The sequence below is a fragment of the Nerophis lumbriciformis genome, linkage group LG02 (genome assembly GCF_033978685.3).
Source record: "Nerophis lumbriciformis linkage group LG02, RoL_Nlum_v2.1, whole genome shotgun sequence".
Taxonomy (NCBI): domain Eukaryota; kingdom Metazoa; phylum Chordata; class Actinopteri; order Syngnathiformes; family Syngnathidae; genus Nerophis; species Nerophis lumbriciformis.
The window spans coordinates 67,152,611-67,169,261 of NC_084549.2; the positions used below are offsets into that span (position 1 = coordinate 67,152,611).

The following is a 16,651-nucleotide window of genomic DNA, read 5'->3' on the forward strand; positions in this document are numbered from 1 at the left end:
GATTCGACATTAGACCTTATTTTGAAAAGTCACCGGAAATGGGATCCACTCTTTTTTTGGGGGGGCTGGGGGACAATCACGATCCGTCTGCCAGTCTGTCGCGGTAATAACAGTCGGTGCGCTCCTTCAAAGGTCTCACTCGGACTCGGCGGAGCCACGGAGGACAATCCGCGGCCGCCATGGACGAAACGTGAACTTTAAATTTCGGGCGGGAAGCGGAGGAAGTCAACTTTATTTCGGAGAGAAGAGACTCGCGATGAACGAGCTAACCGCTAACTTGTCCTGTCCTCCGAGTCGGCGTCTTTACCGGGACAGTCGATCCTCGTTGGAGTGAAGACGCGGCGAGAGGGACAGAAAAACTGGTTTGTCCTCTTTTTATAAGTCTTTTTTTGTGTCTTTTTATTGTCCCTACTGCGCGCGCATCGACGTTACCATGGAGATCATCAGCCCTCACAGACCCCTCACAGTTGATTATTAATCATTAATATATAGTGCTAGTTTGTTATCATGTTTATTATCATTAATCAGTGCTAGGTAGTCATGACTATTTTTGCAGTAGTTTGTTGGGATTGATAGTTGTTAATAATGGCAGATGATTAAATAAAAAGTGTAGTTTGCTGAGGGCTTGTACAATGGTTTGTTATGATCTGTAGGGTATTTTCCTGTGGTACTTTTTTAATCAGTGCTATTTTATTTTGGTAGATTAATTTCTGACGAAGTTAGTTCATTAGAAATGTTAATTTTGTCATATTGATATATATATATATATATTTTTTTTTTTTTGCGTAAAATATATTCATAGCAGTATAACGGACAGCAGGGGTGACCAAAGTGCGGCACGGGTGCCGTTTGCGGCTCGCAGCTAATTTTTTAATGGCCCGCGCAACATTTAAAAAATACTATTAATTAAAAAAAAATGCAATACAAGAGCAAACAGGTGAAATGTAACAAGAAAAATGTGCAATGTTGACTGTAATAACACAAAGCTGACATCTTAGACTTAGACTTAGACTTCCTTTTTATTGTCATTCAAATTTAACTTTACAGTACAGATAAGAACAAAATTTCATTTCATTAGTTCATGGTAGTGCAGGATAAAAAAACAATAAGGTGCATAAATCAATAAATAAATAAATAGGTTACTGTACAGATAAATATATTGCACTTTTTCACATGCGTCCACGTTTATGAATTTATGTTATATTGTCTTTTTTATTCCAGCGAGTTAATCCATTTTGGGGGGAGTTGAGGAGATTGTTATGATGCGTTCAAGAGTCTTACGGCCTGAGGGAAGAAGCTGTTACAGAACCTGGAGGTTCTGCTTCGGAGGCTGCGGAACCTCTTTTTAGGCTATATTTTTCTTTAAAACTGCTGTTGCTCCAAAAATAATAATGAATCAAAATGAATGTTGCTATGAATTATTGACCTACTGAAGGCTCCTATTACTTCACATCAAATATTCAACTTTGACATTTTTAGGGGGAAATATTGCTTATTTTGTGTATGCCATAAAAAAAACCAAGTTTTCTATTACAAAAAGGTAATAAATCAAACAAAAACAAAAATTATAATTATAAAAATGGATGGATTTGAAGTTTATCTAGAGATTTAAAGTAATAAAAAAAAAAAAAAAAAATAGGGACAAGCGGTAGAAAATGGATGGATAAATTTATAAATTTAGTGGATTTTTTAAATAAAATGTAATTGCTCAAAAAGCAATAAATAATCAAAATCAATGTAATGAATTATTGACCCATTTACAGTTACGTTCCAATTACTTCACGTCTAATATTTCACTTTGACATTTTTGGGGGAAATATTGCATTTTTTTCATTTTAATATGGGTTTTCTTGAACTAAAAGTGCATAAAACACTGACAAAATATAAGATTATAAGTCAAAACTTTATGTAGACGGATAGATCTGAAGTTGATCTAGAAATGTAAGTTATTAAAAAAAATTAAAATTATTTTATGACTTATTTGTAATGTTTTTTTTTATGACTGACACCCTTCTGACTCCCCGGAAGCAAAATTGAGGGGAGGCCAAGAGGTTAAAAAAATTGATATATCGAATTGGTTTTGAAAATGAAAAATACCAAAAAGTGCCCCCGCATGCTTTGACTTTTCAGTAAGCGGGCATCAGTGTGAAAAGTTCGGACATAAATATATGTAGGGGTGTGAATCTTTGGGCACCCACTGATTCGATCTGACTCCTGGGGTGACGATTCGTTTTAAACCGATTCTCGCAATGTATGATGACATAATAATTATACTGAAACTTTTTTATAACAGGTTATATGTTAGAAAAGCTCCGTCTGATTGCATGGATTGGATATGGCCTAAAAACTTATGTTTAAAAATGGATTCTTAATAAAAAAAATATTATTATTTTTTAATTGATTTTTCAAAATTCTGAATCGATTCAGAATCAGATTCGGATATGAATCGATTTTTTGTGCACCCCTTATATATAGATGTACTATTTTTATTCCCATGAGAGAAATAAAGGCTCGCATTGATGGTTGTTTTGTTTTAATCATGGTAGTGTTGTCATATGCGTTTGGCATCGTAGTGTTTGCAGCTGGAAGTTTGTACTGTTGTTTTTGTGGGTTCTGTGCTGGGATAGGTTCATGCTTTGATGGTAGCTGTTTCTTTTTTAAATGTGCCTCGCTCTATAAAGTAGGTGTTTTGTACTTTTGTAGTATGTTGTTTTTGTGGTGGAGCAATAGAGGAGTGGAAAGCAAAGATTCGGAGCGTGTTTGACGGTAGATGACATCTGTTACGTAATAATCTCATGGCGGATCATCCCCCATAATCTCATGTCATCTCGCACACGCTCACTGTGCGTGGCAGCGTGATGCTTGGGGATGGAGGAGGCGGAGCCAAGCCACTACGTCGCCCAGCTGAAGGCGGAGTTTGACAGCTGCGACACGACGTGCAGGGGCTTCCTGGACCGGGAGGAAGTGACGGCGCTCTGCAGGAAGCTGCAGTTGGACGCTCACCTGCCGCTGCTGCTGGACTCGTTGCTGGGAGGCGGCGCCTACGCCCGGGTGAGCCTCGCCGGCCCGGCACGCTGTCGCCCCTCCTCGTAGACGACAAAGAAGCGGTCACATGATCTGTGTTGTTGCCTCTCAGGTCAACTTTGAGGAGTTTAAAGACAACTTTGTGGACGTCTTGTCTCGCTCGCTGGACTTCAGCACATCAGACGACGACAGCAGCTGCCTGGAGCCAGGTGGGGGCGCGGCGGGGGGGGGACCCTGAATGTGTAGGGTCGTCTCCATACAACTTTTACACTCCCGATATCGATATTAGAGCCACACGATATCAGCACAAACCATAGCACATACTTTCACCATTTTGTAGTGAGAAATGTAAGAAAATATTTGATCGGGTGAAATGACTAGGGAGAACAAAGTTAGGCATAAAAACTATAATAATAATAAGTGGATTGGTGCGGACACGTTTGTTCCTGGATACTTTCTAGTATTCTTCTGCCTTGGAGACTTTGTATGTGTAAGTAATATGCAACTACAAGTATTTGATACTTGTTTTTTATTGAGAAATGTGCTGTTTTACACTGCAATATAATTTGATGATTATTGCTTGTATCTCATTTGTGTGCTTAGCTGTTGTGTAGCTGCTAGCTCCAAGGAGCCTACCTAACATGTTTACCTTTTGTAAATTAATTTAGTAAAATAGAAGAAATTGCGTGGTTATTGGAGGACATTTAGATGTCAACTGGCTGTCCAGTTTTGCACAAGTAAACACTCTGCAGGACTGCTTGTATCGCACATGATATCACACACAAGTAAACACACAGTAGGACTGCTTGTATCGCACATGCTCTCACACACAAGTAAACGCGCTGCAGGACTGCTTGTATCGCACATAATATCACACACAAGTAAGCACGCCGCAGGTTTGCTTATACCGCACGTGGTATCACACACAAGTAAACGCACTGCAGGACTGCTTGTATTGCACATGATATCACGCACAAGTAAACAAGTTGCAGGACTGCATGTATTGCACATGATGTCACACATAAGTAAACTCGCTGCAGGACTGCTTGTGTCACACGTGGTATCACACACAAGTAAACACGCTGCGGGACTACATGTATCGCACATGGTATCACACACAAGTAAACACGCTGCGGGACTGCTTGTATCACACATGATATCACACACAAGTAAACACACTGCAGGACTGCTTGTATCGCACATAATACCACGCACAAGTAAACAAGTTGCAGGAGTGCTTGTATCGCACATGATATCGCACATAAGTAAACTCGCTGCAGGGCTGCTTGTATCGCACATGATATCACACACAAGTAAACACACTGCGATACTGCTTGTATCGCACATGATATCAAACAGATTTAACACGCTGCAGGACTTCTTGTGTCGCACATGATATCACGCGCAAGTAAACAAGTTGCAGGACTGCTTGTATTGCACATGATATCACACATAATTAAACTCGCTGCGGGCCTGCTTGTATCGCACATGATATCACGCACAAGTAAACAAGTTGCAGGACTGCTTGTATCGCACATTATATCACATACAAGTAATCACGCTGCGGGACGGCTTGTATCGCACATGATATCACGCACAAGTAAACAAGTTGCAGGACTGCTTGTATCGCACATGATATCACACACAAGAAAACACGCTGCGGTACTGCTTGTATCACACATGATATCAAACAGATTTAACACGCTGCAGGACTTCTTGTGTCGCACATGATATCACGCACAAGTAAACAAGTTGCAGGACTGCTTGTATCGCACATGATATCACACATAAGTAAACTCGCTGCAGGACTGCTTGTATCACACGTGGTATCACACACAGGTAAACACGCTGCGAGACTGCTTGTGTCGCACATGATATCACGCACAAGTAAACAAGTTGCAGGACTGCTTGTATCACACATGATATTACACACAAGTAAACACGCTGCGGGACTGCTTGTATCACACATGATATCAAACACAAGTAAACACGCTGCAGGACTGCCTGTATCGGACATTTTACATGTAAGTCGTCCGATAATTGTTTTTTTTGCTGATATCGGACATATATTGACTATAGAGTCAGCACACCCGTGCTAGCGTGTACTAAGTAGCATTCGGCTGCGGACACGTTTGTTGACAGTGTGCGTCTCTTCAGTCGTCCCAGATGAAGTGAAGCCGAAGTTTGTGAAGGGTGAAAAACGTTACGGTCGACGCTCGCGGCCTGACGCTCAGCCCGATGTTGCGTTGAGGTGTCACTCGGACGACTCGCCGCCGCCCAACACCCGGACCACCGACTCGTCACCATCAGGTGTCCGCAGGCCCAAAGTGCGCCGATCTACGTCTCTGGACAGCCTTGAGGTATGGAAACGAACATCGTCGTCATGGACGCCCACGACCAGTTGACCACACACACACACACACACACAGACACACACACGCACACACGATGCTGCGTTCAAATACCTGGGAAGGGAAGGCAAGGAGTGGGGGTTGTCGGGGCAGTCTTGGTAATGAGTTCAGGAAGTGGGATGGTGAGGAATGTGACTGCTGGCAGACTCTGGTGCAGGTCCAAGATGTCTCCCTGCCTCCTTCTACATTCCAGCTTACTGTTGAAATCCCGAAGTCACGTTGCAGATTTTTTATTCCTCTTCTTACTTTGCAGCTCATTTTTGTAATTATCATTCATCCTGCTGGGACAACAAAGCTGTTCCCTTGAGGACCCTCGCCGGAGATGTCAATATTGTTGGGATCGCGTTGCACTTTGATCCCTTCTGGTCTTTTTGGCTCGCATGTGGTCCAAGATCATATTGGGAGCCTCCTTTTTACAGGGAAACGTCCTCCCAGATGATTTTATTCTAAGACTGTCTGAATAAAGAGAGGTGACTAGAATAGAAGATGAACAATTTATTCTACAAAACCAGTGAAGTTGGCACATAATACAACAATTTGCAAATCCTTTTCAACCTATATTCAATTGAATGGACTGCAAAGACAAGATAATTAATGTTCCAACTGAGAAACTTTTTTTTTTCCCAAAAACAGTTTGAAATGTGGACTTGTCAGACCACAGAACGCTTTTACACTTTGCATCAAGTCCATCTTAGATGAGCTTGGACCCAGCGCAGCCGGGGGCGTTTCTGGGTGTTGTTGATAAATGGCTTTCGCTTTGCATAGTAGAGTTTTAACTTGCACTTACAGATGTAGCGACAAACTGTAGTTACTGACATTGGTTTTCTGAAGTGTTCCCGAGCCCATGTGGTGATATCCTTTACACACTGATGTCGCTTTTTGACGCCTGAGGGAGCAAAGGTCCGTAATATCATCGCTTACGTGCAGTGATTTCTCCAGATTCTCTGAACCTTTTGATGATATTACGGACCGTAGATGGTGAAATCCCTAAAAAATTGCTTGAAATCCTTTTCAACTTATATACAATTGAATAGACTGCAAATACAAGATATTTAATGTTCCAACTGAGAAACCTTTTTTTTTCTTCCAAAAACAATTTGAAATGTGGACTTGTCAGACCACAGAACGCTTTTACACTTTGCATCAGTCCATCTGAGATGAGCTCGGGCCCAGCGAAGCCGGGGGCGTTTCTGGGTGTTGTTGATAAATGGCTTTCGCTTTGCATAGTAGAGTTTTAACTTGCACTTACAGATGTAGCGACAAACTGTAGTTACTGACATTGGTTTTCTGAAGTGTTCCCGAGCCCACATGGTGATATCCTTTACACATTGATGTCGCTTTTTGATGCCTGAGAGATCAAAGGTCCGTAATATCATCGCTTACGTGCAGTGATTTCTCCAGATTCTCTGAACCTTTTGATGATATTACGGACGGTAGATGGTGAAATCCCTACATTTCTTGCAATAGCTCGTTGAGAAATGTTGTTCTTAAACTGTTGGACAATTTGCTCATTTGTTGACAAAAATCCTTGTTTGTGAATGACTGAGCATTTCATGGAAGCTGCTTTTATACCCAATCATGGCAGCCATCTGTTCCCAATTAGCCTGTTCACCTGTGGGATGTTCCAAATAAGTGTTGGATGAGCATTCCTCAACTTTCTCAGTCTTTTTTGCTACTTGTGCCATCTTTTTGGAAACATGTTGCAGGCATCAAATTCCAAATGAGCTAATATTTGCAAAAAATAACGTTTTCCAGTTCGAACGTTAAATATCTTGTCTTTGCAGTCTATTCAATTGTATATAAGTCGAAAAGGATTTGCAAATCATTGTGTTTTGTTTTTATTTATGATTTACACAACGTGACAACGTCACTGGTTTTGGGGTTTGTATACAAAGGAGCAAGTACAATATCTATACCAGCATTTGAGCCATCTAAAGTCCGGAGCATTCTTTAAAATGGTCTCATTAAATGATGTGGCAGACCACATTAAATGTGAGGACGGACCACATCAAATGAAGTGGCGAGCCTGATCTGGTCCCCGGGCCTTGAGTTTGACACGTGGTCCAAGGCGTGTGTGTGTGTGTGTGTATTTTTGTCGGCAAAGTCTGCACCCACACACACACACAGCTTGTAGTCAACACAATGCTGCACTTTCACATCCACCAAATAACTGTTTTAAAGTTAAAAACAACTTTAGTTTCAATACCTCGGGCCGTCTTTTTCCCACAAATGTCACAACTGCTGCTTTTTTATGTTAAGCTCTTCTGTGTCTCTCACACACACACACACGCACGCACGCACACACACAGCCGCCATGTGACACGGCTGACCACCCTGATGTCAAAAGCAAACACGTCCTCACGGGGACACAAAGCGTCCGAACTGCAGTCTGTTATTCCAGCGTCTTCCCAAACCGGCGGATGAACACGGCGTGATTGATGTGTGTTTTCTCTGCAGAGCCTGAAGTCTGACGACGAGCCAGGAAGTCCCAAGGATGTCACCCGGACGTACTTTCAGTCTAAAGGTACACAGGGCCAACAGCCTCTAACCTCGCAAATGGACACACATTCCCACAGATACGTAGCAGTGGCCCTAGAATAGAGCCTTGAGGAACAGCCGACATGGTTTACTTGCCAACGTCCGTCTTGTGCCGCAACTTCAGGGCAGGAGGAGGAGCCGATAGCGCTGGCGGGCCAGGAATTGGACTTCCAGAATGTCCTGTGTGGCTCCACGCCCATGTCCTGCTCGACGCCTCTACGGCCCACTCCCCTGCAGGGGGCGCCGCTCAGGGTGAGACATTTACAAGTTTATTTATTTATTTATTTATTAAAAAAAAAAAAAAAAAAAAAAAAAATCAACATTTACAAACAGTTAAAAATAATAATCAAAGAAAATACAAAAACAGTACAAAGCAGCGCCAGGGGGTTGTAAATTCAAAGTACCTAACTAAAATAGAATTAAAATATATATATACCGGTATATATACATATACACGTAAATATAATATATATATATATATATATATATATATATATATATATATATATAAATGATAAATGGGTTATACTTGTATAGCGCTTTTCTACCTTCAAGGTACTCAAAGCGCTTTGACACTATTTCCACATTCACACACACATTCACACACTGATGGCGGGAGCTGCCATGCAAGGCGCTAACCAGCAGCCATCAGGAGCAAGGGATGAAGTGTCTTGCCCAAGGACACAACGGACGTGATATTGTATTCTATTTTAGTTACTTTTAATTTAATTTATTTTAATTCATGTACAAAAATACGTAAATTATATAAATAAAAATATATATAAATATAAAAATGAATATTAACATATTTATGTAAAAAATAATATATATTTACCGGTATGTAAAATATATTTTTTATCTATATATTCAGGTAAAAAATATATATTTTTATATAAATATATATTAACATTTATTTTATACAAATATGTACATGTATTTATATACAAATATAGAAAGTATATAATGCAAATATATATGTATTTAAATATGTTGTACTTTATTTTCCATGGCAAAACACCAAGTACTAGTAATATATAAATTATATATAAAAAGTATACAACTGTAAATATATAACTGTTTATATATATATATATATATATATATATATATATATATATATATATATATATATATATATATATATAAACAAAGTGCAAAGCCATAGGCTCACTCAATTTCAGTAAATAACTTAAATTTGGAACACAGCATCATCGTTTTCACAGCTTTTTGGTTGTTAGAGGTAGAGAGTGTTTTAATGTAGAGTTCTAAATCTTTTTTAAAGGCACAAGAAACAGGTCGGGTATTGAGAAACTTACATTTATGAATATAAAACTTAGCCAATAATATAATGAGGTTGCAAAGGTAAAATTCCTTTTCAAATTTTTTCCCATACAGTGTAAATAGACATTTACAAGCTTGTGAGGATCAACTTCCGAAGTTTGACTTCTGCGTGGTTGGGCTAGTAAAATACTTAGCAAGCTAACAACTACCATGCAGTAAAAGCTAACATGCTAACAGTTAACGTGCATCAAATGCCAAACTATACAACTCTAAAGCATATACCTGCAAAAATGTGCTTAAAAATGCTAACAGTCAGCATGCTAGCCAGATAGTGTCAGTTGACAAAACATATGTTTTTACCATGCATCAAGTACCAAACTATATGACTCTGAGGCATATTCCTGCAAAAATGTGCTTAAAAAAGCTAACATTTAGCATGCTAACGGGTAACATACATTAAGTACCAAACTACAGTATCTGTGTTCTTGGTAACAATAATATGATAACTGTAGCGCAAAGTGCCAAAATGCATGACTTTGGAGGTGTACACCTGCAAAAATAGCTATTAAAAAAAGTTTGCATTCTAACACTACCAGGTTAGCATGCTTACATTATTATGTTTTCTGACATATTCTTATTACTAGCATTAAAGTGAGAATTACGGGATAACCAGGAACTTTTGGAACTGTTCAGGATGGTGAAATAATTTGAATCGGTTGAGAAGTTTGGAAAAAGTGGACATTTGAGGGGAAAAAAAAAGATTATTTATTTAAAATGTGAAAAAATGTCCTGAAAATAATGAAATATTTTGAATATAAATGAGCCAAACACTTTGAAAGAAGAATGCTTTAAAAAAAGCTGCTCCTGCCTCACCGAGGCCCCGCCCACTTCTAAGTCATCTGGCAAAGGAGCACCTGAAGGCTGCAGCTGCACTTGCCTGATCAGGTGGGCGGGGCTGGGCCGGGCCATGAGCTGCAGGTGAACATGCGGTCGCTCCAACAAACACGCCAGTGTGGTGTGCATGCGGTCTGATGGCGGGCTGCGCGTTCCTAACGTGGGCCAGGACGGCTGGGACCAGATCCTCTTCAGCTCAGGTGACATTTTAGCGTCGTCGCACAAAACTCCTCTCCTACGTTGGGCCTCTGGGCTCAGGTGACCTGCCGCCGTGCAACGCCCTTAATCTCCCACGTGGTGTTACGGGGCGGGCTAATCCAGATTAAACCTGGCAACATCACAAGTTTGCCTCTGGCGCTCGCTGATGCCGCCTCTGTTGCTTTGACATGCAGCCTCAGGCGGCGTTTGAGGAACGCTCCGCCGCGCCGTCCCTGCTGACTGCGGCGCTCGGCCCCAGAGTGCTCAGCCGGCTGGACGACGGTTCGGGATGTACCAGCCCCGAGCGAGTGGTGGGCCTGTGGACGGAGGAGGGCATCAGGAACGGCCACGACATCCTGCAGGTCAGATCTTTGCGCTCTGACTGTAACTCGCTAACTGCTAGCAATCAAAGACCGCACTCTATCCTGCTTGCAGACGCTGGACTTCCCTCTGGATGAGCGTCTGATTCTGACCGAGCTGACGTTGGCGTTGGATAACGAGCTGCTGGTCAGCGGTAACGGCATCCATCAGGCGGCGCTCATATCCTACAAGAACGAGATCCAGCACCTGCAGTGGGTTTCTCCTTTTTCCCTGGTGGCGAAGGTAAGGACGGGAGATAACCAGCGGTGTATTTCTGCTCGGCAGGGGGGCGGCGGAGCAGGCGTGCAGGGAGCGGGACAAGGCCAAGGCCGACCTGGACCAGGCCGACCGCAGAAACCTGCAGCTGGTCCGGGAGGTGGACGACCGCCACGCCAGCATGGAGACGCTCAACCAGAGCAGGATCAGGTGATCCACAATCTTCCTGTACGACAGCGCCGTGGTGTAGAAACAACAAACTTTCATGCTGAAAATAGTGGCGCCGACCAGTAGGGGTATCCCAGTCTGATATTGATATCAGGAAAAAAACAAGTATCGGATGATATCGCTTTGCAGGTCAAATGTGATATCACGTGCGATACAAGCAGTCCTACGTGTTTACTTGAGCAAAGCTGGACAAGTAATATTTTTCAAAAACCGATTGGGAATTTTTTATACATGTGTGTATGTGTATGTGTATGTGTATATATATATATATATATATATATATATATATATATATATATATATATCAGTATATACATTAGCTCAGGAAAAAACACAGAGGCTATATCATCCCTAAAGACCTGTTTCGCAAAACAGGCTTGTAGGGATGAAATAGCCCTCAGTGTTTTTTCCTGAACTAACGTATATTCCGCTCTACCTCGGTATTGAGCACTGTATAACGGAGAAACCTCGACTATAATATATAGTATATGTATAATAAATAAATATATATATGTATATATTACAGTCATGGTCAAAAGTTTACATACACTTGTAAAGTACTTAATGTCATGTCTGTCTTGAGTTTCCAATAATTTCTACAACTCTTATTTTTTTGTGATAGAGTGATTGGAGCACATACTTGTTTGTCACAAAAAACATTCATGAAGTTTGGTTCTTTTATGAATTTATTATGGGTCTACTGAATATGTGACCAAATCTTCTGGGTCAAAAGTATACATACAGCAATGTTAATATTTGGTTACATGTCCCTTGGCAAGTTTCACTGCATTAAGGCGCTTTTGGTAGCCATCCACAAGCTTCTGGCAAGCTTCTGGTTGAATTTTTGACCACTCCTCTTGACAAAATTGGTGCAGTTCAGCTAAATTTGTTGGTTTTCTGACATGGACTTGTTTCTTCAGCATTATCCACACGTTTAAGTCAGGACCTTGGGAAGGCCATTCTAAAATTTAAGAGTTGTAGAAATTATTGGAAACTCAAGACAGCCATGACATTATGTCCTTCACAAGTATATGTAAACTTTTGACCACGACTGTGTGTATGTATATGTGTGTATATATATATATATATATATATATATATATATATATATACAGGTAAAAGCCAGTAAATTAGAATATTTTGAAAAACTTGATTTATTTCAGTAATTGCATTCAAAAGGTGTAACTTGTACATTATATTTATTCATTGCACACAGACTGATGCATTCAAATGTTTATTTCATTTAATTTTGATGATTTGAAGTGGCAACAAATGAAAATCCAAAATTCCGTGTGTCACAAAATTAGAATATTACTTAAGGCTAATACAAAAAAGGGATTTTTAGAAATGTTGGCCAACTGAAAAGTATGAAAATGAAAAATATGAGCATGTACAATACTCAATACTTGGTTGGAGCTCCTTTTGCCTCAATTACTGCGTTAATGCGGCGTGGCATGGAGTCGATGAGTTTCTGGCACTGCTCAGGTGTTATGAGAGCCCAGGTTGCTCTGATAGTGGCCTTCAACTCTTCTGCGTTTTTGGGTCTGGCATTCTGCATCTTCCTTTTCACAATACCCCACAGATTTTCTATGGGGCTAAGGTCAGGGGAGTTGGCGGGCCAATTTAGAACAGAAATACCATGGTCCGTAAACCAGGCACGGGTAGATTTTGCGCTGTGTGCAGGCGCCAAGTCTTGTTGGAACTTGAAATCTCCATCTCCATAGAGCAGGTCAGCAGCAGGAAGCATGAAGTGCTCTAAAACTCGCTGGTAGACGGCTGCGTTGACCCTGGATCTCAGGAAACAGAGTGGACCGACACCAGCAGATGACATGGCACCCCAAACCATCACTGATGGTGGAAACTTGACACTAGACTTCAGGCAACGTGGATCCTGTGCCTCTCCTGTCTTCCTCCAGACTCTGGGACCTCGATTTCCAAAGGAAATGCAAAATTTGCATGGTTGGGTGATGGTTTGGGGTGCCATGTCATCTGCTGGTGTCGGTCCACTCTGTTTCCTGAGATCCAGGGTCAACGCAGCCGTCTACCAGCAAGTTTTAGAGCACTTCATGCTTCCTGCTGCTGACCTGCTCTATGGAGATGGAGATTTCAAGTTCCAACAGGACTTGGCGCCTGCACACAGCGCAAAATCTACCCGTGCCTGGTTTACGGACCATGGTATTTCTGTTCTAAATTGGCCCGCCAACTCCCCTGACCTTAGCCCCATAGAAAATCTGTGGGGTATTGTGAAAAGGAAGATGCAGAATGCCAGATCCAAAAACGCAGAAGAGATGAAGGCCACTATCAGAGCAACCTGGGCTCTCATAACACCTGAGCAGTGCCAGAAACTCATCGACTCCATGCCACGCCGCATTAACGCAGTAATTGAGGCAAAAGGAGCTCCAACCAAGTATTGAGTATTGTACATGCTCATATTTTTCATTTTCATACTTTTCAGTTGGCCAACATTTCTAAAAATCCCTTTTTTGTATTAGCCTTAAGTAATATTCTAATTTTGTGACACACGGAATTTTGGATTTTCATTTGTTGCCACTTCAAATCATCAAAATTAAATGAAATAAACATTTGAATGCATCAGTCTGTGTGCAATGAATAAATATAATGTACAAGTTACACCTTTTGAATGCAATTACTGAAATAAATCAAGTTTTTCAAAATATTCTAATTTACTGGCTTTTACCTGTATGTATGTATGTATGTATATATATATATATATATATATATATATATATATATATATATATATATATATATATATATATGTATATATTAGTGATGGGTCCGGCAACACCGATGCATCGGCGCATGCGTCGAGCTCATAGAGCGAAACCCTGTGTCGGTGCGCGTACCGCTTTTAGAAAGTCACGTGACCGATCATGAGCTGTTTTGGTCATGTGACCGATACGCGAACTGTGTCGCACTGACGCCTCCTCTGTGCCCTGTGAAAGGGTCTTTTCTACAGCCGGAGAAATAATAACTAAGAAGAGAAAGCGTCTAAAATTGAATACGTTGGAAAAACTGTTTTTAAAAAAAAATAAAAATGTGTAAAAAAAAAAAATAATTCCAGGTCCACAAGCATCCTCATTCACAACACGTTCTCTTAGATTTCCATGTTATGATACATGTTCACATTATTTATTGACTGTATCTAAAAAAGACAAAAAATATATTTTTATTTAAATTAAGTTATGAAATAATCCTAAATGAAATACAATGACTTGGTTTATATTATTGTATATACTAGGTCAGTGGTTCTCAACCTTTTTTCAGCAATGTACCCCCTGTGAATTTTTTTTTAATTCAAGTACCCCCTAATCAGAGCAAAGCATTTTTGGTTGAAAAAAAAAAAGATAAAGAAGTAAAATACAGCACTATGTCATCAGTTTCTGATTTATTAAATTGTATAACAGTGCAAAATATTGCTCATTTGTAGTGGTCTTTCTTGAACTATTTGGAAAAAAAGATATAAAAATAACTAAAAACTTGTTGAAAAATAAACAAGTGATTCAATTATAAATAAAGATTTCTACACATAGAAGTAATCATCAACTTAAAGTGCCCTCTTTGGGGATTGTATTAGAGCTCCATCTGGATTCATGAACTTAATTCTAAACATTTCTTCACAAAAAAAAAAATCTTTAACATCAATATTTATGGAACATGTCCACAAACAATCTAGCTGTCAACACTGAATATTGCATTGTTGCATTTCTTTTCACAGTTCTTTTTGACAGACATTTTAGTGACAAACCTGAGCTTGTGCTTCACTGAGTTTATGAACTTACATTCATATTTTGTTTAAGTATTATTCAATAAATATATTTATAAATGATTTTTGAATTGTTGCTATTTTTAGAATATTTAAAAAAAATCTCACGTACCCCTTGGCATACCTTCAAGTACCCCCAGGGGTACGCGTACCCCCATTTGAGAACCACTGTACTAGGTCATAAAATCAGTGTCAGTTGAGTCGGTCCATAGGTTGCCTGTAGAGATTTTTAATGTCCAGCAGATGTCAGTATTTAGTGACACAGTATCGACACAGTATCAATACAGTTTTGCAATGTGTTGGAACGCTTCATGACGCCTCATCAACCCATCACTAATATATATATATATATATATATATATATAAAATCAGAATCGCAATTATTGATCCCCTAAATCGGTTCCTAATTTTCAAAAATCTATTACCCGGTAAAAAAAAAGTATTTATTTTTTTGGTCAAAACTTCCAACATTTGCTTAAAAAAGCTAACATGCTAACAGTTAGCAGGCTAGCCAGATCGCGTCAGGTGACAAAAAGGTTCTTTTGCCGCTCACTTGCAAACATCAAATAACAAAATATATGACTCTGAGGTGTGTTTACCTTTTGGAATTAGCTAAAAAAAAAAGTTAACGTGCTAACAGTTAACATGCGTCCAGTACCAAACTTTATGACTCTGCAAAAGCTTAATGAAAAAAGCTATCATGCTAACAGGTAACATGCATCAAGTACCAAACTACAGTATTAAAAACAAGTTATCTTTTACAAGAATCCATTTTTAGAAAGACGTATTTAGGCCATGTCCATGCAACCACAATGAGCTGTTCTGACCTGTAATCTGTTTTGAAAACGTTTTATTATACCAAATAATACACTGCATGTATCGGTTTGAATCGAAAATTGCAATTGGATTGAATCCTTTGGATGTTCAAAGATTCACATCCCTACCAGTTAATAAATGTTTTCCAATAAGCACACAATTTATTTTATTGTACGAAAGTCATTTACAAAAGGTAAACATGCTAGGCTATAGGCTATCAGCTACACAACACCTAAGCTCACAATAGCACACAAGCTAGACATACTGTACGTAATAGTCGTATCAAATAATTATAGTTGCATATTACTTACACATACAATGTCTCTAAGGCAAAAGCGTATTAGACAGTATCCAGTAACAAACGTGTCCGCATCAGCTTGACTTCATGTCAGGTTCAAACACTGATGACATCTATTAAACAGACGAGAAGCAAGGAATCATGCAGAGACAGAGTTAAATTTTGCTCAATTGAGGAAAGACGTTTTTTGGGCTGTACTCTAGTTACAGATCCAAACTACGCTCTAAAGTCCAGCCCACGTGCTTCCTCTATTTATTTGGGCGGTCCCTGGTTACATCACTGAAGCTGCTGCTGAAGGAGGTGGGGTAATCCGCAGCCCCAGACACAATATATGATTATACAAAAATGCAAATGTGCTGACAGTCGTGATATCGCCCTGTCTCTGCTTTGTCTGCGTCACGGCGGTGTTCGGCCTTGGGAGTCAGCAGGCCGTTCCTGGACACAGACACTGATACGAGATGACTTCCAATCTTTGGATTTGCAAGTCGTCTCTTTGCACAGATAGAGAAGTACTACTTCGACACAATTGATAATAACTATAGCAACGGCCCTTAACCATGAGAGTTGTGTGATAATTTATACATAATTATTCTAACACTT

At 40.0% G+C, this 16,651-nt stretch overlaps 1 protein-coding gene across 3 annotated transcripts in view; it reads left to right on the plus strand.

The window, feature by feature from the left end:
• Positions 1–66: 66 nt before the first annotated feature.
• ninl (ninein-like) overlaps positions 67–16,651 on the plus strand; it is a 35,887-nt gene continuing 19,302 nt past the window's right edge. For 2 of the 3 annotated variants that reach the window (XM_061967400.1, XM_061967420.1), the window contains exons 1-9: positions 67–362; positions 2,855–3,051; positions 3,137–3,233; positions 5,182–5,384; positions 7,893–7,959; positions 8,098–8,225; positions 10,541–10,708; positions 10,782–10,918; positions 10,992–11,132. In XM_061967400.1, the coding sequence (XP_061823384.1) occupies positions 2,869–3,051; positions 3,137–3,233; positions 5,182–5,384; positions 7,893–7,959; positions 8,098–8,225; positions 10,541–10,708; positions 10,782–10,918; positions 10,992–11,132 (1,124 nt within the window). In that variant the 5' untranslated portion in view covers positions 67–362; positions 2,855–2,868. Of the gene's footprint in view, positions 363–2,854; positions 3,052–3,136; positions 3,234–5,181; positions 5,385–7,892; positions 7,960–8,097; positions 8,226–9,729; positions 10,349–10,540; positions 10,709–10,781; positions 10,919–10,991; positions 11,133–16,651 lie in introns of those variants that run through there. The other variant, XM_061967410.1, reaches the window with a different exon arrangement.